Source organism: Pipistrellus kuhlii, unplaced genomic scaffold (genome assembly GCF_014108245.1).
Source record: "Pipistrellus kuhlii isolate mPipKuh1 unplaced genomic scaffold, mPipKuh1.p scaffold_m20_p_1, whole genome shotgun sequence".
NCBI lineage: Eukaryota > Metazoa > Chordata > Mammalia > Chiroptera > Vespertilionidae > Pipistrellus > Pipistrellus kuhlii.
The window spans coordinates 174709646-174733835 of NW_023425404.1; the positions used below are offsets into that span (position 1 = coordinate 174709646).

Consider the following 24190-nt stretch of genomic DNA (forward strand, 5'->3'; position numbering starts at 1 on the left):
TCAAATATAATTTTAAAACAATTTTAAAATGATGAGTACCAAATATTTTAATTTTTCCACAGATGGCAAGGAAAAAATATAGCCTATAGGCAATCCAAATTGCAACTTTCAGTGATCTGCTTTAAGACATCAACTACCCAAATGTACCATACCTGTGAGTAATAATCTCCTAATCATATAGAATATTTTATGTATTTATCAATGAAAATATCTATAAACAAAATAAAAAGTTGACATGCCATTCAGTTGATCAACAAATTATCAAAATAACTAAAGACTACACATGATAAGATAGGGAGCTAATGCAGTGAAAATTAAAAAAAAAAACAAAAACAGAAGTAAACAATATTCAGAAAATAGAACCCAGAATACTTGGTGGCCAAGAGATTGTAACAAAAAGTGATCACTGTGATAAAAAATATAAATATAAATAGAGTGAGTATACATGCATATTATAAGATATTCATATTTTATTATATCTACTTTATTAATATAGAATATTAACTTATAAAATTATTAACTTATAACTTATTAACTTATACTAGAATTTATATTTTTATAAGTCAGCATGTTATTTTACCATCTTTTATAATTGTAATTTTTTGGGGGAAATTACAGAGTTATCTTCAAAACACTATAATTGAGGATGAAAGCTCTCCACAATAAATCCAAACTTTTTTTTGCTGCATATATTCACAACAAAATTAATATTTGATGATTTTAAAACAAAAATAAAATTAGTCATAGGCAAATCTGTTATTTTACTAGAATTACAAATACATCTTCCAAATACATAGATTATTAATCAAGATTTCTTCATTGCGTGAACCAAAGGGCTCACATATCAATCAGTGCAAGTTATAAAAACTAAAATGATTTAGCCTCCAAGTCACTTCAAGTCAAAGTTAAAGATGACTTATCAGCATCATAAAATAGCACTGGGTATAGTAAATTTATGTCTTTTCTTTGTTCCCGGTCCTTTTGTAACCAAAGCTATTTCTACCCGGCCATAATGTATATTTTTAATCAGACAGTATTAGCCACAGCAGAGCAAACCACAAGTCATGAGGACAGATGACAGTAACTCTATTTATGTCAGAGATTGGTTTCTGTGACATTGCATATAAAGCAGGATTTATAAATCAAACCACTTCACTTCCATAATAAATTTGCCTCTACTGAATAGTTTGATCCCAAATTTCATCCTTAAAAACATCCATGAAAAAAATATATAAATTTCTCTCCATGTTTCTAGAGAAACAACAGCATTCTTAAAAACAATCTACTTTTTATTGATTAAATGCAGCTTATGATATAGTAGTAGTATCATAATGAAGAAATTTGAATGCTTCAGGATATTTGTATTTGAGGTATTTCCCAGTAAGATTAGACAGTAGTAGGCCATGCCCTGGTTTTGCCTGACATCATTCCTGAGTAAATAAACCCTCGTTTTGCTTTAAATAACTTCTAAGCCTCCAGACTCAGGGAGACTTTGTCCTAAGCTGGCTGAGTGGGCCTCCAATTCTATAAAGATGAAACTGCTTACTCTCTACATCACTTTAGAAGGAAAGAATCATGAAAACATTAAAACATCATTCTCTAATTTACAAATTCATTATACTGACCTAAAGTGTGGCATACATATACTTTGTGATTTGTTGTTGTTTTAAGGCAGCAAATATATTGACATTTTAGTAAGATTTGCACCATATGTAGCTTTCCTCAGCGCCACCCAATTTAGCTGCTGTGCATAGGATTGCCAAGTGTGAGCTCCTTACAGCCAAGATGTGGTAAAGTAGTGACTCCTGGTGGTGGTTATATAATTGTGCAACTATTTTCAGGAGAGTCAGAAATAATTAGAAAAATAATATATGTATACTGCGTCATCCTTTCCAAAAAATTACTGCTACCACAAATATTTTTAAATGCATCATTTCTACACGTGCAAACAAAATATACTGTATAAGTAAACTTTTTAAAAAAATCTTTATAAGAAAAAGCATATTGTAAAGTATCCAAAGCAAGAAAACTAAAATTTACATACTCTCATCTCTAGGATTTTGTCCTAAACATAATTCCAACATGAACAAAAATCTCTATCTAACATTAACATAAAACAAACCACAAAACTAGAAATATTGATTTCCAACAAAAGGGCAATGTTTAACAATTCAACTGTGTCATCACAATGGTGTATAACAAAATCATTCTCAAAGTTTAATTTTAAATATATAGAAAAAATAAGAAATGTTTTTGCTAATATATTAGGCTTAACATATAGAGTAAAAATGGTCTACTTATTGTGAATGTCACCATAAATATAAATATATATGTGTCTCCTGGAAGACAATATGAAAAAAATAGTAGGCAGCATAATACATCTTACATTATCATATATAAACTACAAAACCATAATAAGTTAGTCATCTGTGTTCTAAGAGAGACTTTTGGTGTGCAAAGATATTGACATTCCAATAAAAGGATTACTCCAGGCTTGATTCCTAGTACTCTTCTTTTTTCCTGACTATTAATTATCAATTGTGTTAGATTATTTAGCTCTCTTAAGAAGGGCATTTTCTCAGTTTTAATGCCATGACCATGGTTACATACTAGAATTTTCTTAGGAAATAGCCATATGGTTTTCTAAGTACAATGGTGGCAAAGGCCCTTGAGTCTAACTCTTCTATCCTCCACAACTAGATTCCCTCTGAAAGGCAAAAGAAATGTAAGAGTTGTGGAAAATTTGACTTCATGATAAAACTTGAACAGGATAATATCCACATGTCAGGTACTTAAAGGATTTGTTGCGAAAAGAAGGGCAGACAGGACTGAATGTTTCATGAACTCCACCATAAACGGAGCTGCTGCCTGAAGAAAATATTTGCAAATATATGACCCACGCTTGCTCATTTAGAGGTGAGTGGTAGTTAGAAGACCTCTCTATCCAGCACATATCCTCAATAAGGTCGATAATGTCTCCAAAAGAGTGAAATTATAAAAAATTACATTCATGAAGATGCTTATTGCAGTACTTTCTAAAACAGTGGGCCTAAACAGTCAAGAGTAGGGAAAAGAAGAAAAAAGTGTAGTACATGTCAAAAAATGTATAAAATCATTAGAAATAATTTTATCATTATGGACATTCTAAAATCCATTTAGTCTGGCTCTAGAATCCTATAAATAAAACCAATCAGCTCCATATATCCGAGCACAGTCCTCAAATTATCTCATTAACTGGCTCCAGCAACCTTTTCAATTTCATTTCCCAGTTTCTATATACATTCGATAGATGATCTCCAATAATGGCCATAATCACTTCCTCCTCTCCCTGACAGTGTAGACATATGTCACTTCACTGATCAAGAGGTGGGGTCTAACCCCTCACTTTGTATCTCAGCTTCTGATTTGTCTTAATCAATGGGCAGTGTGAGAAATTATATTCTAGAACTCACGAGTGGTCCTTCTCTTATTTAATGTATTTTGTTATATTATGAGAACTCTCTGGTGGTGGAGATGATTATGAAATAACAAAATTCTATGAGTTCAAGAAGTCTTTTAGGATAACTCCATTTTTCAATGATCTTTTTCTCAGCTGATAATCTGTAGCACTAACAATCTGGGTGGTTGTGGGGCTATATGGCACACAGGACTCCATATATACTCTTGTCTTTTCTATCTTACTGGAAGCTCCTAGCATGCAAACCTCACAGCTTATATTGCTGTTAAATCCTCCAAAAGGCCTGACACAGTGCATAATAGATTCCCATTCATTTATTAATTGGTCATTTCAAAAATATTAAACTAGTGTCTGGCTGGTTTAGCTCAATTGGTTAGGGGTGTCAAACTCAATCAGAGAAGGGGCCAAAATCTAAAATCCAGCCTAACTCGCGGGGCGAATGGTTTACTGAACAGTCATAAACTGTCATTGTGATGGAAACGCAGCGGAGTGCAGTGATGACAGCGTGGTGCGGGCCACATTGCAAGGCCTGGCGGGACGGATTTGGCCCGCGGGCCTTGTGTTTGACACATGTGGTTAGAGCATTGGCCCGTGTCAGGTTTGATTTCAGGTCAGAGCATGTGCCCAAGTTGTGGGTTTGACTCTGGTAAGAGGGATGGCACAATCAGGAGGCAACTGATAGATGCTTCTTTCTCTGAATCGATTTCTCTAACTCTCTCCTCTCTCTCTCACTCTCTCTCTCTCTCTTTTTCTCTCTCTCCCTCTCTCCTCTCTTCCTCACTCTAAAATAAATATTTAAAAATCTTTTTAAAAATATTAATCTAGTGAATGATGAGGAGTCATTCAGGAAAATTTACTTTTTCTAAGAAATAAAAACATAGCTGATTATTCAATTTTATTTTCAATTCCAATTTCCTAAAAGTTGTTACACTATGCATTATAAGACATTTCATAATATATGATTTTGAATGTAGGACACAAGTGACCTTGAAAGAATATTTATTGTGAATAATCTCCCTTTAACCTGAGTTCTGCACTACCAAAGTGAATGAGTGGTCTGGAGTTAGTAGTCTTCAGGAAAAATCATATTGTTATTTTTATTGTATCCTCTGCTTGAGAAAGAACTGAGATTTGGTGTCATTCTGAATCAGTGCTCTCAGCCAGTGACAGCTTGAGACTGATTTCTCATTTTGACTTATAAAAATCTGAAAATGTAGACCTTGCCATTTTTACTCCAGAGACAAAACACAGTAGGCAGAGTGGAGCCAGGATTCTTAAGTAAGCATTTCCAAAGCTAGGATAGCACTTTCCAACACCCAGTTCCTTCAAACCCCTTCTCATGCTCTCTGCCACATGTTTGGACTCTCTTGACTCATTCAAGGGGAAAACAAAGGACTCAAGCTCGAGCTCAAGTCATTTCAAGCTCCAAAGCACAGAATACTCCAAAAAATGTGGCATCTGAGGACCCCGATGGGAAGAACAAGGAGGAACTCTCCGGTCCTGGGGCCCTCGGTGGACCCAAAGGCCTTTGCGGCCTTTGATTTGGCAGCCACGATGAAAGACAGACAGCAGGGACCTGGAAACAATCAGCAAGGAGCTAAGCTGCAAGTGGGAGCAGGCTCATAACTTTCTCCTTTGGTACTAACATTTTAAAGAGATCTAAGTTGACCTGTTCTTTCAGAAAGAAACTCAGTTATTCCGTAGAGTTCTTTACATTTCATCAGCTCGCTCTTTCTCAGAACTGAACTGAACCCCACCTCATGAGAAAGACTTAGAGATGTCCACAAGTTAGGCCAGCACCAGATTCCTCTCTAGAAATCTCATGCTGGGGACACATGTGCATGGAATTAAGACCTCATTCCCCCCCCCCCCTCCTCCTCCTCCTCCTCCTCCTTCTTCTTCTTCTTTTGAGGTTTTATGTATTGTATTTCACAATTTATCTTGATGTGTATATACATTTAATGTACTAGTATACTTTTACTCCTTAAGGACAAATTATACTCCAAAGGATTTGATGGTACTTTAGAGTCTATCCTGTCATATCAAATAAAAGTTCAAGTGGATTGTAATACATTTCTAATGATAACTTCATGTTAGAAATTATAAAATAAAAATTACAAATAATTTTCCAACTTATTTATCCTCTCTTTATTTGAACCTAAAGTAAAAATTTTAATGGTTTGCTGGTAAACTAGAAAAATATATTTATACCATCACAAATAAGAAAAAATATATACAATGAAATATTTTCGATTGTAATATTGCAAGTGTAATCTTTAGAAATTGAATAAGTCAATCCACTGTGTTCTGGCTTATATGCTTTTGGGATGGAAATAGGGGGATTAGGACAATTATGTGATACCATAATAAGAAAAAAGAAAAAAAAATGAAAAGAATAGACTGAAGGAAATGTAAGGAAAAAATGCAGAATAACACATTGAAAGAATATATGATTAAGAAAACAACACAGAAAAAACATGGTAGAGAAGTATGCCAATGGTGAAAAGGCTTATATATTTGCATTTTAAATCTCAGAAGAAGATGATAATTAATAAGGCAGAAGCATTGTTTGAATAAATAATGACTGAAGATTTACAATATTAAAAATAAATTAATCAACATATTTCCAAATATGTTGGCAGCAATTCCCAAAAGAGTATACACAATATGCTCATGATAGAAAATTTACTGAAAACCAAAGGCAAAAATAGAAAACATCTTCAAGCAGTCTGAGGAGAAAAAGAGAGATTATGTTTCAAAAGGTCAACAGAAAAACGACTGTGATTTCCTCCCTCCACTTCTTACTGGAGTCTATCTCATTTCACATAGCAGAGCTCAAATGCTGCCTCCTTTGTGAGACCTGCTGTCATTGCCCTGATTGAAATGACTCTTCCTTCTACAATAAATAAACTGGTTTACCATCAACTTACTAAATAGCACAACTAGTTCAGTGTGATATAGTTCGTATCCATACTCACCCCACTCCCTCACCCCTCACACCTTTTAAATTTTGAGCCTAGATTCGGATTCTAGGGATTTAAAATCTTTGAGTTCCTAGACTATTTTTCCGATGCTTTGAACACAGAGACTGTTCAATGTTGTTCCTCCGGGGCCCTCCAAGGTGACTATTTTTGACAAAAGTCTGGAGGCTGTGCAAAGACACATATACAGTCCTGTGCCATCTGATTGTGGATCACAGTGCACACCGTATTTTAGCAATATGGCCCAAGTTCCAAAGAAATTCAAATAACATGAAATAGCTGAAAAGAACTTTAGACATTTCTTTCTGTGTTTCCCAAGTCTTTCAACTGAACTTTTCGGCTTATTGCAAGTCATTCAAGGGAAACCATACGTGAAGTACAAGAAAGTGTGTGGGTCGGCAGTGTTGTTGGCATTTGGAGAATAGATTGACTGACATCCCTCCTGTTCACACTACCGATCAGGTGCCCCTAAGGAAAGTTCGAAGGAATCTCTAGAGGACATAGAGAACTATTTGAAAAGCACTAATTCTGATTCAGCCTCCTCGGTCCCTCAAATGAACCACATGAGTCTTAGAGAGGTTCTGAAATTCACACAGAAAACCTGAGCACTGGCTCCCGGGGACTGAATGTTATTGATTTCCTGCAAGACTGACCTCTGTTACACCCAAAAAAGAGGAGAACCCTAACAGCCCCCACCCACCCCTGCCCCATCAGCATTTCAGAGCTTGTTGCTGGACAGGTGGTTTGTTTCATTTTATTCATTTTATTCATTCTCTGAATCTAATCCAGTGAATAAACACCATCAGGACCAAAACATATGGTCAGGCCTTTAGCTCAATTTTTTGTTTTTGGAGAGACGGGCATCTTGGGATGAGTTGAACCAAACTGGGAGTCCAAGGAGTGATTAAAAACAAAACAAAACCACAACACAATGTATCATAATTCCACCTGGCAGAAGGCAGCCTGCCACTTGGCTCTGGAGCTATTTACTTTGTCAAATCCCTCTGTGAGATGTTTGTGCAGTTGTAATTATATTTAATATCATGGTAACAAACTAGATGTTTATAGAAAAATAGGTCCTAAGGGCCAGAAACTCTAAGAGAATATATATGTACTTTCCCTCTATTTCCCCCCCCCCCCAGTCAAAATGTAAATGGTATATGCATTTGATTCAGGATCAAGTCTCCACATAATAAAATATTTATATATTTGTTTAAGGTTCTTGAATAGTCCATTTAAAGTCATTCCCCTGATCTTTTTTATTTTCCTAAAAGGAAATATATATTGGAAGTTTAGTTTATAATCTATTTATTTATGACATTTAACTTAAATTGAGCACTAAAGTGTATCATAAATGAATTCATCCATTTTCCTTTATTCTCTTATTTAATATATTTTCTTATATTGTGAGAGCCCTCTGGTGGTGGAAAGGATACTAAACCTGTATGCTCACAAGAACAGAAATAGAGTTAATTACAAACCAAAGTTTTGCTTTCTTTCTTTCTTTCTTTCTTTCTTTCTTTCTTTTTTTTTTTTTTTTTTGACTAATTATTTTTATTTTTTAGAACAGTAGAAAGTTCTGATGCCTGAACTATGAAACTTGGCAAAAATCATTGCTTTCATAACAAAAAAAAAAAAAGACTGTAAGAATCAGTAGTGAAATTTCCTCTTCTGTGCAGTCAGCAACTATTTCCCAGTTTTTTCTTTTAAATATATTCATCTTAAATTAAGTTTAGCGTCTTCATTGTTTTCTTTTTTTTCTTTATTGATTAAGGTATTACATATGTGTTCTCATCCCCCCATTGCTCTTCTACCCCCCTTACTCATACCCTCACCTTCTGGTTGCTTTACTGAAATACCGGCTCTAAGTTCTATTAGAAATGGGTATGCTTATTAAAATTTCTATTAGCTTTCACTATTATAGCATTGTAAACCAATTTATTTTTATGCATTTTCTAGGTTTAAAAAAAAAAGATCTCAAATGCTTATATTATGGCCTCTAAATCCCACTAAGAAAACACTGATTACATGCAAGTACATTTGCTTTTCAATCAGATTGAGAATAGTTAGCAATTTACACTAACCTGAAATACAGGCAAATTGACTCCTGGAGCCCTTTATTAAGTGGCACATTCTATAGCCTCTTTTAACTGTGACCAAGTTACAAATAGACACAGCTGATTTATACTTTACAGTGCCCAGGTCCAAAGCACCAAGTTTAAGACTTGGTTTTTGACATAGGATGCAAATCAGTAAACAATGGACTTACCAGACACTTTAAAGTATCCTGCCATACGGAGAAATACACCAGACAACCTAGTAGTACCAAAGCCTTGGGCAAATGGAACAACAGATTTATATTTGTGAGAGGATGAAGCCAAGGTCAGGATACATATTGAGAAAAGCAGATGTGGGTGAAGTTGTTCCTTAGGCCTATAATTTAGAAATACGTAATGTCTGCATGCCTCAAAAGTTCCCTCTCTTTAACAGGCTCTGCATGTTGGGGTGGTAGTTGAATTGTACATAAACAGGTTTTGAGGGACATCCCCTCAGGGAATGTCTGACGGCCAGTTTAGGCCAAATCAGCCTAAACTGGCAGTCGGATATTCCTCTCACAATCCACGACTGCTGGCTCCACACTGCTTCCCTGCCTGACTGATTGCACCTAACTGCTCACCTGCCTGCCTGATGCCTCTAATGACTCTGCCTGCTTGCCTGATGACCCATAACCACTCTGCCTGCCTACCTGATCATCCCCAACCACTCACTTGCCTGCCTGATGCTCCTAACTGCTGGCCTCCCTGCCTGATCACCTCTAATCATTCTGCCTGCCTGCCTGATTGCCCCTAACCACTCTGAATGCCTGCCTGATTGCCCCTAGCCACTCTTCCTGCCTGCCTAATTGCCCCTAACTACTCTTCCTGCCTGCCTCATCACCCCTAACCACTTGCCTGCCTGCCTGATCACCCCTAACTACTTGTGTGCCTGCCTAATCATCCCTAACCACTAGGCATGCCAGCATGCCTGATCATTAACTAACTGCCTCTGTCTCAACCCCCATCACCTGGGCTTAGTCTGGAATGATGTCCAAAATGACACCCAGAAGATCGGTCAGCTATCTGGTCTAATTAGCATATTACACTTTTATTATTATAGATACTGCACAGAGGTAGACTAATTAATAATTCAATTAAATAAACAATGATTTTTAGAGGATTGTTTTCATGAATTTGAACTTTAGGTAGCAATGAACTATGATATCTGAGTGGCAAGAAATACATGAGGTAAGATCTATGGTTTCTTAAATGTATTATCATGACAGCTTTACCAAGTTGTGTAGGAAAGGCAAATCTAAGCAGAGCCTGGTGGACTCCCTGAGTTGAGTAAACAGGTCTGAGAAAAGGTTTGCAAGTGGTCTCACATATTAAGTGTCTGTAAACTAGCTATACTTAATAAGGATTCCTGCGTTCTTAATGGAATAAACAGTACTACAATTCTAGACATAGTATTATCAAATAGTCACACCTCAATTTCAGGTAGTTTAAGGGGCCTACTTAAATCAACAGGCTTTCTATTCTTCTCTCTCCTACCCAAGTCCCCATGTCCCTATGTAGGTTCATTCTATTTGTTTTATGGCTCAGTTCCAGTCTGTGTTTTGTAGATATCCAGGGTAGAGTTTTATGGTTGGTCCAGAATAAAAAAACTAACCTATTTCTTACTGCAATTTCTAAGATAATTTCTTTCTAAACTATAGGAACATAATCTTGTATAAAGAAGATTCTCTGGTGCCAAAAGAATAGGACAACTGCCCTAAGTAAATTTCAAGTTGAACCTGTTCCCACCCACTACATCCTACTCCCCGCTTCCCCGCCCCCTCCTGCCCCCAGAGCCCACTCCCAAGCAATGGAGCACCTAGGACAGTATATATTTCTTTTCTAAAGTAATTTCTTTCCCTTGACAGTTGCATTGTTTTTATCTTTAGTTTTTATTTGGCTGGGAAAGAGAGTCCTCAGGAGAAAAGAACTCGGCATCCTTGTCAATTCTTCTGTTCCTGCCCATTAAACTCTGTTGTCTTCTCTTCAATGAAGGTAACTGAATTCCCTTGGCGCCATCTACCTGGGTTGGGTGGCTATGATGGCAGGAAAAAAAAGGAGCTGCAAAATGTTCTCATTCTCTCCGCAACCCATCCCATTGTCACACAGCTCGCCTCCAGGTGCCTCTGTCTCTGTCTAACTTATTCTTTATCTCCTTCTGTCACTCTATTTGTCTCTCTCCCTCCTTACAGAAAGTTGTATTATGCAGATGATTCGCACATCTTAAATTTCTATCACTCATCTAAATGTAAACCGAACCAAATGGTCTCATGTGACTGCTTAAAACATCACAGTTATAAATTACCGACAGTTGGAAATTACCAACATTGGCTTCTTTTTCTCCGTAAAAAAAAATATGTTTCTCCACATGCTAAAACCCAGCAGAGGGCATCCTTCCATCTCAAATGCATGAATACTGCAGCAAAAAGGCTCCACAATGCCAGCAGTGTCTTTTATTGACAATTGTGCACTGTGACTCAAATAAAGAGGCTCTTGTGGGAAGAGGGGAAATTGTTATATAAGTTATTCAGGAGTGTCTACCTCCATTTTGAGTTATAGATTTAGAAATCATTTTCCTTTTGTGAGAAAAAAAAAATCTCTGTCTCTGGCCTCTCTCCAAGTTTGGAGCATTAAGCTTCAAATTTCAGAAGCAACAGGGTAGCACCTGTGAGATCCTTCCTCCTCTAGGCTTCTAAGTGTGAAAATAAAATGATGACTGAGCAAAAGAGCCCCCCCTTTTTGTGGCACTTTTATTCTATTCCCCAAACTACAAGACAAAAGCAGAAAAGGCACCCCAGCCTGTTAGATTGTCTCAGAGGCAGGAAGAGGAGAAGCATGGGCCAGAGCAGTGCGGCAGGCATGGTCGACCTTGTACCTGTGTAAGCAGGCAGTCGCCCACTAAGTGTCATTATGCAGTTTCACAGAAACTTAAGTCCCACAATGACAAATATCCTACATTGTCAGAAGAGTTTCCTGGGTTAAAAGGCAAATGCTCACATCCCTTATAAGTGAGTTGCTCCCTGGTGTAGATAAGTTTATCAGATTATCTCCTTATGGAAGAATGTCCTCAGGAGAGAAGGAAAGATTTTGAGAAGATGAGAGAGCATCATTGATACATCCATTCAACATGTTTTTGAGACTGTGCCAAACCCTGTCGTTGGTGCTAAGAAAGCATCAGCAACCAGTTCATGACCTTAACCTTGAGATCATGTACCAACGAGCAAGGTTCTAAGGAGCTGGACAGACCTAACCTTGAGTCTGGCCCTGCCATTTACCAGCTATGTATGTGACTTGGTACAAAGGACTTAATATTCTCTTTTGCAAAACAAAAATAATAACTGTTAATATTTACTGAAAATATAACTTTGTTCCATTTCAATGAAACTTAGTTCCAGGCACAGGAACTAAGTATATATATCATAAACCTCCACAATTAGCCAATGGAAGTAGTTCTATTATCATTATCATTTTATAAATGGGGAAATAGAAGCACAAAGTGACTTACAAATTGCCCACAATGACATGGAAGCCTCGGAGCAGGACTTTGAAACAAGGCTGCCTGATTCTGGGGCCTCTTAACCAGTATGCCAGAGCATAGATTTCCAAGGCGGTGGGGAGGACTGGATCAGAAGGCACGTGTAACATCGACAGCACAGTTTAGCATTATTCTTAGTATTATTGTTATGATATATCATGATTATCATCACAGCTTTAGAGACCTAAGGGTCTATATTGAAATACCAAACATGAGGTTCAATACTTCAAGTCAACATTCCTCTGCTTGGGAATGCAGCCTGTGCCCAGCTCTGAAACTCGGGTGGCATAATGTCACAGCTATGGATTCATGGCTTCCTGCGTTTATCTTTCCATAAGAGGACAGGCTGCCTCGAAAAATTATGGCTCCAGACAGATCAGAATACAGGTTCCCTATAAGAGTATGACAAGAATATGAGATTCCCTGTAACAAAACATAAGTATTTTCTGCTCTGTTTTGTTGTGTGTTTTTTCCCCCTAAACTCCCCTGAAGTTAAAGGTTAAGACCAGATGCAAAACAAAAGCTAAATCCAAGTATTTGTCTGTCCTTTGTTCTCTGAGAGATCCTGTAATCACCCTCTCTTTGCTCCCAGTTTTCCAAAGTGCGCTCTCTAGAGCCCTCTCCTGGCCTTCTCACAGATTAAGCATGTCCATAGATCAATAGGCGTTATTATGCTAACAGTATTACTCAAAGAGAAGTGAGGCAGACATGCTTTCTTGTTGCTCTGGGAGTTCTCTCTGCTTGTTGTAAGCCTGAATGTGTGTCTCATGCTGCTCCATTACCAAAATCAAGAATAATTTTAAACAAGCAGATACATTCTTGCTCCAGACCCCATTTCTTATTGATTTCATTTCAGGACTGTCATCTTAAGTCCACTACGTAGGAAACTGAGTGCTGGGTAATGAATGGGGTATAAGAGAATTCACAAATATATATCTTACAAATAATCCATTTTTCTTGCCTCTACCAAAAAAAAAAAAAGTTTTTCATACCTCATGCCGAGCTTCATAACACAAAGCCCAAGTCAACTGAACATTTTTAAAAAATGTATCCTATTAAAAAAAGGCCATTTCATGCTGATTTTATCTCACCGTGCGCAGGGATGAACTCTGTTGAACACATACCGTATTTTCCGGCGTATAAGATGTACTAGTATAATACAACTGTTTAGGATAGTTTCATTCCTTTGGATTTGAACTTGAAAAATAGCAAGTATCCTAGTGATTATGTCGCAAGTGACCTTGTCATACATAGACTTACAGATCTCTAAAAATACCGGATAAAAATAAGATTTTCCTTACCCCAAGATAATGGCCATCGATGAACACGACAGGGAGGGAGGGAGCTTCTGAAACCCGTCGGCAGCGCTCATCTAACTCTTTTCCATAGTCGCCATTCAGAGCTATGTTTTTCTCTTCAAATTTCACTCGATGGTTTTGGAAGATCTTTCTAACCAGTTCACATCTTTCAAAGGTTGTCCGCACCACCCGAAGGCAAGTGGTATAAATCACCACGCGGTCAAATTCCAACTCCGTTGATGGTTGCTAAAGGGAAAATATTATAGTGTAAATATGTTTGCATTTACTTTCCTTGCGTTTATTTTAAGACAAATAATTTTTTAAGACAATTACGTTTTAGCAAGTGTCTTATATATTAAGGGCATGCAATACAAGTTGAATAAATGCTGTATTTGTCAATTCTCTGACATGACTTTTTAAGTTAAAACACCTATAACTGAGATGCAGATAGCAATCAACATAATTTAAATGACATAATTTAATTGACAGTATTTTTGCTGCTCTCAGTGGCATACCTTAAAACTGATGATGTCTTACTTGGCATACCATGTGGTGAAATAAGGACTGGTTGAATTATTTTTCTCATGTTTTGTAGACATTGTTAAATTACTACATCTGCCTGTTAAACCCAAAGTAAAATATGGAACAAAATAGGTTAGCATATAACCATTTGAAAATTCTTTTACAAATCAATTTACCAAATTTCATAGTCTTTTGCACCACAAATTTTCTGGGAATAACAAGACCTACGTCATAAGATTTTTCTGAGGTTTAAACAGCACAACGCATGGGCATGAGATCTGTTGAGTAACAGCTCTCCAGTGCGCAGTGAGAAGGCTCTGCCACAAGGAATGAAAGACTGAGTAACTCAGGGGGAGTGCATAGAAATCAATAGCCAAATGGGGAGTGGGTCGAAGCCAGGCCTGACAAGGAAACAAAGAAACAGGTGCACTGCACCTAGCCAGGATGGCTCAGTTGGTTGAGCTTTGTCCCATGTACTAGGAGGTGGCTGGTTCCATTCTTCATCAGGGCACATGACTGGATTGTGGGCTTGATCCCCAGTGGGGGTCATTCAGGAGGCAGCCAATCAATGTTTCTCTCCCATCCTCTCTCTGAAATATTATTTAAAAAACAAACAAACCAGTAAATTGCAATGGAGGCAAGCAACTCTCACAACAAAAGAGAAGTCTCCTTCTGTGAGAATTGCTTTTTCAACAGATCCTGCTACATCAGAAATCAGGGACTGTATTCCTGGAAACCTTGCCCAGCATAGCTCAGATTATACCAGGTCGATCCTAGCATCATCAGGAAAGACCTGTTTCCTCCTAATCACAGTGCTACTTGCAGGAGACTGAACAGAGTATTGCTATACCATGAGACAAGGGACATGGGAGTCTTCACAGGGCCCCAGTTGTTGAAACACAACCATACCATTTGTAAACCCGGGTGAAGTCCAAACACTGAATGGAAACTGCTCCAGCCAGCTAAACACCAGAATCAGAAGGTAGGATACTAAGCTTCATCACTTTGGGTTCAAAGAAATCAGAACATTCTGCTGGATACATATGTATAGATAGTTCTAAAAAGATCCAAAGTCATGAAAATGGCAATGTAATGTTCTCCACCTCACCAAAAGAGAGGACATCTCTCTTTCCAGATTACCAAGTTTATTAAAGATGAAATGCAGGGAACCAATTCCAGCATGTAATAATTACAAGAGTTTCACTGAAAGGTTGGTGAAGCTTGGGTGGCTCAACAAGGGTGAGCTACATACGTAGTTTACCTGTTGGAAATGGCTAATGGCACTTTCCCCAAACCTGAATAGAATTGTTAACTGCCAGAGTGCTCAGAGCATTTTATTGCCTCCTATTGGCCAAACACTGAACAGTTATCGGCTATTCCCCAAACTGACAATGCTTCTGTATGCTTTGATACCTTACCCTTCAAAGTATATTCCTCCACCTTACTTGGGACAAATTGTGTTATAATAAAAGCACGGGGTCTTAGACGAGGAAGGAGTCTTTAACTCCTTCAGCGGAAGATCCTATGACCCCCAATGCCTTTCAAAATTATCTTTTGTCCTTGGACTCCTTCTTGAATCTGCGTACAGCCCCTCCCAATATGTTACACTTTTTTTTTTTCAATAGCTACATGTATTTTTAAAAATATTTGATCAGAAATGCATTTCCCCATGTGTAGAAGTGGGAAATTTTGAAATTGGACCTCTCTGATGCCACATTAACCAACTCACATAGGATGCTCTCTACACACACATTAAACCATAGGTACCACCCTCCTGTGTGTCTCTGGGAATCATGCATTAAAAGCTAGTAATGAGATACACCCCTATCAGGTGGTCACATTGGATGCTATCTAATGCAAAGGATAACAAAAATATCTCTTTATCTGCTGTTGAGGATGAGCTCTGTCTGGAATGACTCGATCTACTAGAGTGATATTAGATATTAGAATAAACTGGGAGCTTTTTCAAATCCCCAAAGTCCACACCAAGCACATGCCAATTAAATTAGAATCTCCAGGATTTGGGACTGCAGAGTGGAGTATTTTTTTAAAGCTCCTGAGGTGGTTCTAATGGGAAACTACATTCTATAGCTAATTAGTAACCAGTTGAAATATAGAATTATAGTCAGCACCCACATCTGAATCTGAATCTGCATTTTAACAAGTTTTCTGGAAACTTAGATCCACATGACATTCTGAGGAGCTCCAGTGCAATCACCTAGGCCAGTGGTCAGCAAACTCATTAGTCATCAGAGCCAAATATCAATAGTACAATGATTGAAATTGCTTTTGAGAGATGAAAACCAACTTCTGTGCATGGGCCAGGAAGTATCAATCACACTGAACCTGCGCGCCCACATGTGGTATTTTGTGGAAGAGCCACACTCAAGGGGCCAAAGTGCCAAAGTGCCACTTGGGCTCGCGAGCTACAATTAGCCAACCACTGACCTAAGCAGTTGGATTTTGCAGAGAATCAGGGATTATATCCCTTTAAGATAACTGCTAGTCATTCCTTCAGTTCTTAGAACAATTCATTTGCCAAACATGGTGCTGGGCACTAGATACCAAATGGTGGCCAAAGAATATAATTCCTTAACAACACAGAACTAAAATACTAAAAAAAAAGAAACTCAAAAGTTACATAATCAAATGTAAAACAACAAACTGTTAAATGTTGTTAAGAAAATGCACACAGTGTTAGGAGAGCCTATTGAAGGAATGCCTTCTCTTATCTTAAAGGTTGAGAAAGTGTCTCCTGATATTTGGATACTGATTGAAAGTATAAGAAGGATTTGACAGAGAAATTGCCTAGGTAGAGAGCACGAAGGAAAGTATTATATGTGAGGGCAAAGATCTCGCCTGGGAGGCAGATAGATAGCATGCTGAAACTCTGAAGTAAGGTCTTTTGCTGAAACAGAGAGAATTATAATAGTACTCAATGATTCTGGACAAGTGCGTAGGATCAATATCATGTTGTACTTTATAGCCACTGTAAAGATGTAGGCCTGTCATCTAAGAGCAGTTAGAAGTCCCTGAGGCTTTTAAGGAGGATGAGAGGGACTTACATTTTAAAAAGGGAAGTGAAGCAAGGCCAGAGGGGAGAACTGCACAGAACATGTGCTGCGCAAACGTCGGGATTGTCATTGGTAGCAGAGGCTAAATGAGTTATGCCTTCAGGGTTGTATCGTCCACAGCTTGAGCACAATACAATGCATAGTCTCATTCCCAATTCCCTCTGTCTTGGAACAGATTGAATAGAGGTTACATTTAGGGTAAGAGATATGGGTACCCCTTAAAATAGGCTATTAAGTAAAATATTCTAAAACCATCCGATTGCACAACTTTTGGGATGACTTGGAAGGAGATCTTCTTAAAGGTAAAGGTAGGCTGAATGATTTCTCAAGGTCCTTTCCAGTTTTAAAATATGAATTTTCAATGATGCTGTTTTTGGTCATAAAAAAAAAATCCTCTCCTACATTTGTTTCATTTTCATTCCTTCAACAGACGTGTAAAGCATCTGCCTGATTCTAAAAATAGCATCTCAGTGGTTCACTGTCCCTCTTCTCCCTTGCTGAGGGTTACCATGGGAATAGCGTAACGAAGGAGGAAGCATCTGAGACAGCAGGATTTGTAGCCTGCTTGTTCAGAGAGCTGACCTAGATGCTAATAAAAGCAGGCTATTTCTTCCTTTCCATTGATTAAAAAGATGAATCTTGGTGCCTGCTAGGCACTGGAAATATCAGGGGCATCACTTTGTGAGGTGTGTGATTTGTTAACCACTATGGCTGCACAAGTGAAATGAGTACAAAATAATATTTGAATACAAAATAATATTTGAATACAAACTGTAATTTAAAAAATTTAAATACAACATTTATTTTAAAAATATGAATCTTTTTTTCTTTTTCATTGTTTAAAGTATTACAAATAGTAGTACATATATCTCCTTTTTTTTTTTTCCAAGTGACCTTCCCCCAGCTTCCCCTACCTTCCCTAATTATGAATCTTAGTGGTGCCCTCAAGCCTAGCTACAATCCACAGCAAACGTAGACCTGTGGGCAAGGGCTGGGCCCACTGCTGTGAATGAGACCCAGAGGCTCCTAAGTAGCCAACGCATGTCCTCAGCCTGCACTTGGTTCAGCACCAGTCACTGTGAAAGTGTAAGCACTTCAGTCACCTAGTCATCTTGGGACAATTCTGGAGCCCCACACCCACTGGAGCTGCCACTGGAACCCAGGACAAGGATCAGGCCCCAGCCCTCCTGTCAGAGGGTGAACTTGGAGCAAACACCCAGCTCCTCAGCTGCAGCCAATCCAGTGGGTCATTTCAACTCGACCCTTGCCTGTCCAGCCTGGCCCTGTTTGACAAGGCCTCCTGGTCTTACCCAGGATGCCCCCAAGCCACTGAGAAGCTAGTGGTCTCCAGACAACTTCAGGAATTCAGGTCTTAAGCAAAAATTTAAAGTAACAGTTTTTGTCAGTCTGTTCTATGTCTCCGTGCCTCTGGTTCTATTTTATTCATCAGTTTGTTCTGTTCATTAGATTCCGTGTTCATTTGTTTTGGTTTTTAGATTCAGTTGTTGATAGACATGTATTCATTACCATGAAGAGACTAATGAATCTCAGTGGGAAGGGAGTTGAGGGTGGAAAGAGATTAACCAATGATCGTACTTGTATCTATGCATTACCTGTGGACACAGACAATAGGGTGGTGAAGGCCTGAGACAGGGTGGGAACCAAGTGGAGGCTGGGGGGAGAAGGGGACATCTGTAATATTCTCAACAGTAAAGATTTAAAAAATGAAAATAAGCCCTCCTCGCAAAGAAAAGTAACATTTTAAAAATGTCAGCGGCAGACATAATGCTCTACATCCATTTAATCCTCACAGTAGCTTCCATGGTGTTACTGTCATTATTTATAGATCTGGAAACCTAAGCTCAGAGGAGATCAGTGTCCTAGACAAGGTGACAGAGTTAAAACTTATCCAAGTTATAAGCTGGACCCAGATGTACATTCTTCCAAAGTCTGTGTGCTTCCCACGGAGCCACGTTGAACCAGGGAGCCACTGCTGTTACACCGCCCCCTCCCCTGGGTATAAAGTTGTTGTTGCCAAACCAGAGGCAGCTATAGATCTAATTCGTTGCCTGGGACATGTTGTTCTCCATTTGAGGAGGTTTGTCTGTTCATTAACTTATGCTCCCCACATTTAACAGTAAGTAGCATCATGGGAGGGGGGGGGGCATTTTAAACTAATTCTTTTTCTGTCTAAACAAATTTCTTTGAGATGGGCAAAGTGTAGGGATCTTGTCTCCTCTAGCTGAAGGCATTAGCTCAAGATCAGCATGCTAGAAGACAAATTGGGACTAGATCCAGATTCCTTGGTTATCAGGAAATGGGCCAACCTGGCTTCAGAAACTGTCATTTTTAATAACAGCCACATGTCTATAAAGGGGAAGGGAATTTTACAAATCTCTCTCTCTCTCTCTCTCTCTCTCTCTCTCTCTCTCTCTCTCTCTCTCTCTCTCTCTCTCTCTCTCTCTCTCTCTCCCTCTCTCCCCCCGAGTCTGTGAAGCCCATGTAGCTAGCTATATGGGTATTATGGAATGCTTCTAATACTGAATTAAAATAAGTAAAGCCCTGCTCACCTTGCTCTCAAATCACTTCTTGAAATCTCATTCTTGCTCTTAACTAATGTGATTTCAAAACCCACTTGATCCACACCAGGTACCGCTCTTAGCCTATTTCCTGGATTTGTTTCCAGTCCATCAATTATTACCTATTCAGCCCTGAAGGTGAAAAGAAATCTATGCCATATCCCCTCGCCATACTTTGACAAAAAATAAACAAAACAAAAAACCTGGGTACTTCTCTGTGTCCCTCTGTAAGGCACAGAATATAAAAATAAGTATATTAGCTGTTATTTATTGTATGACTCCTGCATATTTATGTGCAGTTCTAGGGACTTCAAATTGCACATTTTGAAAATTACATGTGCAATTTTCACTGATCATAAGAGAGAAGAATTATTATACAAACTAGAGGCCTGATGCATGAATTAGTGCACCCATCGGGCCCTTCAACCTGGCTGCTCCCTCTCACAATCTGGGATCCCTCCAGGGATGTTGAAATGCCAGTTTTTGCCCAATCTCCACAGGTCATCCTGCAGGGATCAGACCAAATCCAGCAGTCTGACATCCCCCCAGGGATGTGGTAGTGGGGCCAGGTGCTGGGCTACTCCCACTCATCCTGAAACCGCTGCACCTGCCACTGCTGCAGAGCCTGGCATCTGGCACCTGTCAGTGAGCTGAGCAGTGCTCCCACTGTGGAAGTGCACTGACCACCAGAGGGCAGCTCCTGCATTGAGCATCTGCCCCCTGGTGGTCAGTGTGCATCACAGAGACCAGTTGACTGGTCTTTCGGTCACTTAGGCTTTTATATATATGGATTTTATAGATGGGAACCTTAAAGTTGAATAAAATTTAAGTGCCCAAATAGTTCAGCGTAAAAAAGAACATGACTAGAATTTTGACTTGGGTCTGCCTCTTAAATCCTTGCTCTTATTATAAGATATACCACATATCCACCTTAAACAAAAACAAGCAATGGGACATGCCATTCTAGAAATGAATCCTGGGTTGTATGAAGGGACTGTTACAGGACAGTCCTAGAAATGCACACTATTTATCTCATCACTTCATTCTAATATCTCTGCCTACAGGTCACCCCTCAGACAGACCTGCCCTCAGAATCCCGTGGGAAACAGGCGTTCTATCTTCTGACCCAGTTCTGTCCCTTAGTACCTAGAACTGCTGGGCATTATATCGTATATGTTTTTTGGTTTATTGTCAATCTCCACAAATAAAATATAGCCCCAATAAAGCAGAACTAATAACCCAGGAAGTAACCTAGTATATAGTACACGCTCAATATATATCTTCTGACCTCTTTTCCTCACATTGGTTTGACTCTGCCTCTTAGTAACTGGATAATCTTGGACCATTTGCTTAATCTCTTTATATTTCAGTTTTCTTAGCTGAAATACAGCAATACTAATGCTTACTTCATGGGGATTTGTAGGAATTAAATGATTTCATGAATAGAAAAATCTTTGGCGTAAAGTCTGATGCATAATAAACACTCAGTAAAATGATATCTATTATTAATATCATCATTATAATAAAATATTACTGACACACACCAGCCCCAGAACTATCACCATTACCATTATAACCAACAAATCCAAATCCAAATCCAAAATCTCATAAGTTTGAATGACAAGTTTAACTTCATAATTACACAGTGACCAAAAAAATCCCTTTAATGAATTAAATCACCACTTCACATTTGTTTGCATGTACCATTGATTCTGAGTGAAAGTGCTAGAGTAGTGTACACACACCAGACATCATAAAATCCCTCCTTTTCTAAGTTCAGAAAAGTTTGTTTCTTTGGTAGCATCAAGAAATGCCTGAGCAATGCATGCAAACATGCAAATATTTTCTGTTTTCATAATGCTCAAAATCATAAAAATAAATGAATTTCAGTTATTTCCTTAGGAATTATCTATGTGTCCAAATCTATTACTGAGCTGGTCTAGACATTAACTGAAAAGTAAATGAACCTAATAAATCCTCCATGAAAAAGAAAATGCTGATTTAACAATATATCAGTTGATGGGAATGAAAATGCCCACCCTCTCCCACCATGGAGACCTTATAAAAGGAATCACAGTTTTGCCAGTTTAGCATTAATCAAATGCAGGGAGGTTTTTCTTACAGAGCTAGACTTTGTCTTTTCTTGAAAAAGCAGAAAATCTGACAACATTAGTGTTATTGCATTCCTGCGCAAAAACAATAATTGAAGCTTGGTGGCAGTTGATGGCACATGTATCTTGATGCCGCATTTAATACCAGGCTCTTATGTCTGGACAATTTCTTGCATTAACATTGCCTATATTACTCTTATTGAGGTGTATTTGTGATATCACATCTGGTCTAATGTGTCTGCTCATACACTTTATATGGGAACAAACTGAGAGTTACAGTTTAATTATTTGATTGGAACTTTTTCGATAAGTAACATGTTGTATCTTGAGCCATTACTCTGGCATGTTTCTGCATAAACTGGGAAAATAAGTTAACTTTCCTGGGACTATATTTTCTCTTCTTTAATATAGGAGTAGCTATAAACAGAAAGGAAACTTGGAGATCATCTAGTCCAATTTGGACAAATGTATGAGAGGTGAGGAATATGTAACCTCTGATTATCAGATTAGATCGCCCCCATTGTGCTTATCTACTTGCTTTGTAATCATAGAATGAGGTTAAATTCTAGTAAATTAGGTATAAAACACAATGTTCTTCTAAGGCCTTTGACACAATTACTTGCGAATAGGCCTGTTCTCTATGTTGGTACTGAACAAACAAAGGTGTATAAAAAAGAAGTGCATTGAAAAAAGATTTGCGTGCACTTTATTAATCTACTGTGTCCCATTTCTCTTTTCTACTCTTTTCTGTCTCTTACATTTCAATATGCTTTGCCTCCCCTTATCAAACAAGCCTTAGAAATTGTTCTGAAAAATCAAACAATAAGCATAACCAAATGAATGAGGAACTTTGTATCACATGAAAAGGAAAACACAAATGAAAATGTTTGAAATGACTGCACAAACTCAGAGGTTCAATTTGTCTGTGAGGTCCTCAAAGGAATCTAGCTAATTTTTCAGCCTCTAAGAGAATAAATAATCATAAGTCAAAAGCAAAAAAATGTTGCCTTCTCTTCTCCTCTGAAATTCCCCCAAATTAGGCTGCTTTTAATGAAAGCAAGTAAATTGTGAGAAATGAAGCCAAACAGAAGCAGATGTGAGAAATAATGCTCAAAACCTTAGGAGTTACGTTTTTCAAGTATATACTATGTTGTTCGAGATGATTGATGTAATTTTGTAAAGGAAGTTTAACACTTGATATTGATTTATATTCAAATAAGAAACAGATGCCAGCATTGTTCTTTTTTAAACAAGATTGATCACAGTATTATCAAAAGGAAAAAAAATAAAATTAATTCTGAGAATGTTCTTCATCAGACACTGCTTGCTTTGATAACAGAGCTCCTTACCGGAGCTGATTATTAGATTTTGAAGATTCAGACATTAGGCAAGAGACCTAACTAAATTATTGAACTAAATAGTAAGTCCCATTAAGTTGAATATTTTTATCAGGAAGGATTGTATTAGCAATGCTATCAACATTGGAAATAGAAAAAATATTCACTAATGAATTCTATGTTACAGGCATTATGTCAAATGAATGCATTTATTTGCCACTATAATCCTGACAAAATAGGATGCAATAGTTGTTGTCTTTCCACTCTCACTGTCAACATAAATGTGTCATAAGGAGATTGCAAACTTGCTCAAGGTCAAAATAATATTTTCCTATTGTTGTACATAGCATCCTTCTTTCTCATATTTTCTTTTACATGTCTGGTTAGTCCTTTTTCATGTTCAGCTATGGTCATTCTTGCCTAAACATTCTGGTTCCTATGAACTCTGTTTGGTCCATGGGCCACCATCTCTCTGGAGGACCTCATCAAAAATTTCAAAAGCTAATTAAAGATTGGTGAACTCCCAAGTATACATCTTCAGCTCAGATTCCGCTCCAACAATCCAGGTTGGCTGCCCAGCTCTCTATGTAGCATCTCCTTTTGGATATACCCTCCACACCTGGAATTCAGAATGCCCTAAGCTAACCTCATATTTGTCACTAAACCTACTCAACCAGTTGCTCCAAATCTGGGAACAGATTCCTCCAGAGCTTTCCCTCTCCACTCCCCATGTTCTGTACATCAAGTAGTCCTCCCAATTTTTTTCTTATATGTTTTAAACCTGTCTCCTTCTCTCTGTCCCCACTCCTACAGCTTTAACTCAGGTCCCCACAATTTCTCACCAGCTTCTAAACCGGCCTCCATTCCTCTAACGCAGGCCCTTTCTACCCTTTCTCCAGAGTGCATGTAAGAATCTGATCATGTCCTTTCTTGACATAAGATAATAATGATAAATATTTTTTTTCCATAGCTTTCAGATTAAATGTCAAAATACCCCAAAAGCCCTCTGTGATGTGGTTCTTCCTTCCTTCCCTAACCTGCTTTCCACAGCACTCCTGTCATGTACTGATTATTTGACTAATATTTATAGGTTTCAACTACGTGCCAACTTCTCCAGGGACACCAAAACATGTTTTCCAAATCATACCACATCCTTCATTGTCTCTGCCTTTCTCTTATGTAGTCCTTGTGCCTGGAAGGACT

At 38.1% G+C, this 24190-nt stretch overlaps 1 protein-coding gene across 2 annotated transcripts in view; it reads right to left on the bottom strand.

Annotated features, from left to right (window-relative positions):
• GRXCR1 (glutaredoxin and cysteine rich domain containing 1) overlaps positions 1-24190 on the bottom strand; it is a 73644-nt gene that overhangs the window by 26179 nt on the left and 23275 nt on the right. For both annotated transcript variants that reach the window (XM_045572998.1, XM_036424201.2), the window contains exon 2: positions 13368-13610. In XM_045572998.1, coding sequence (XP_045428954.1) covers positions 13368-13610 — 243 coding nt within the window. The remainder of the gene's footprint in view (positions 1-13367; positions 13611-24190) is intronic.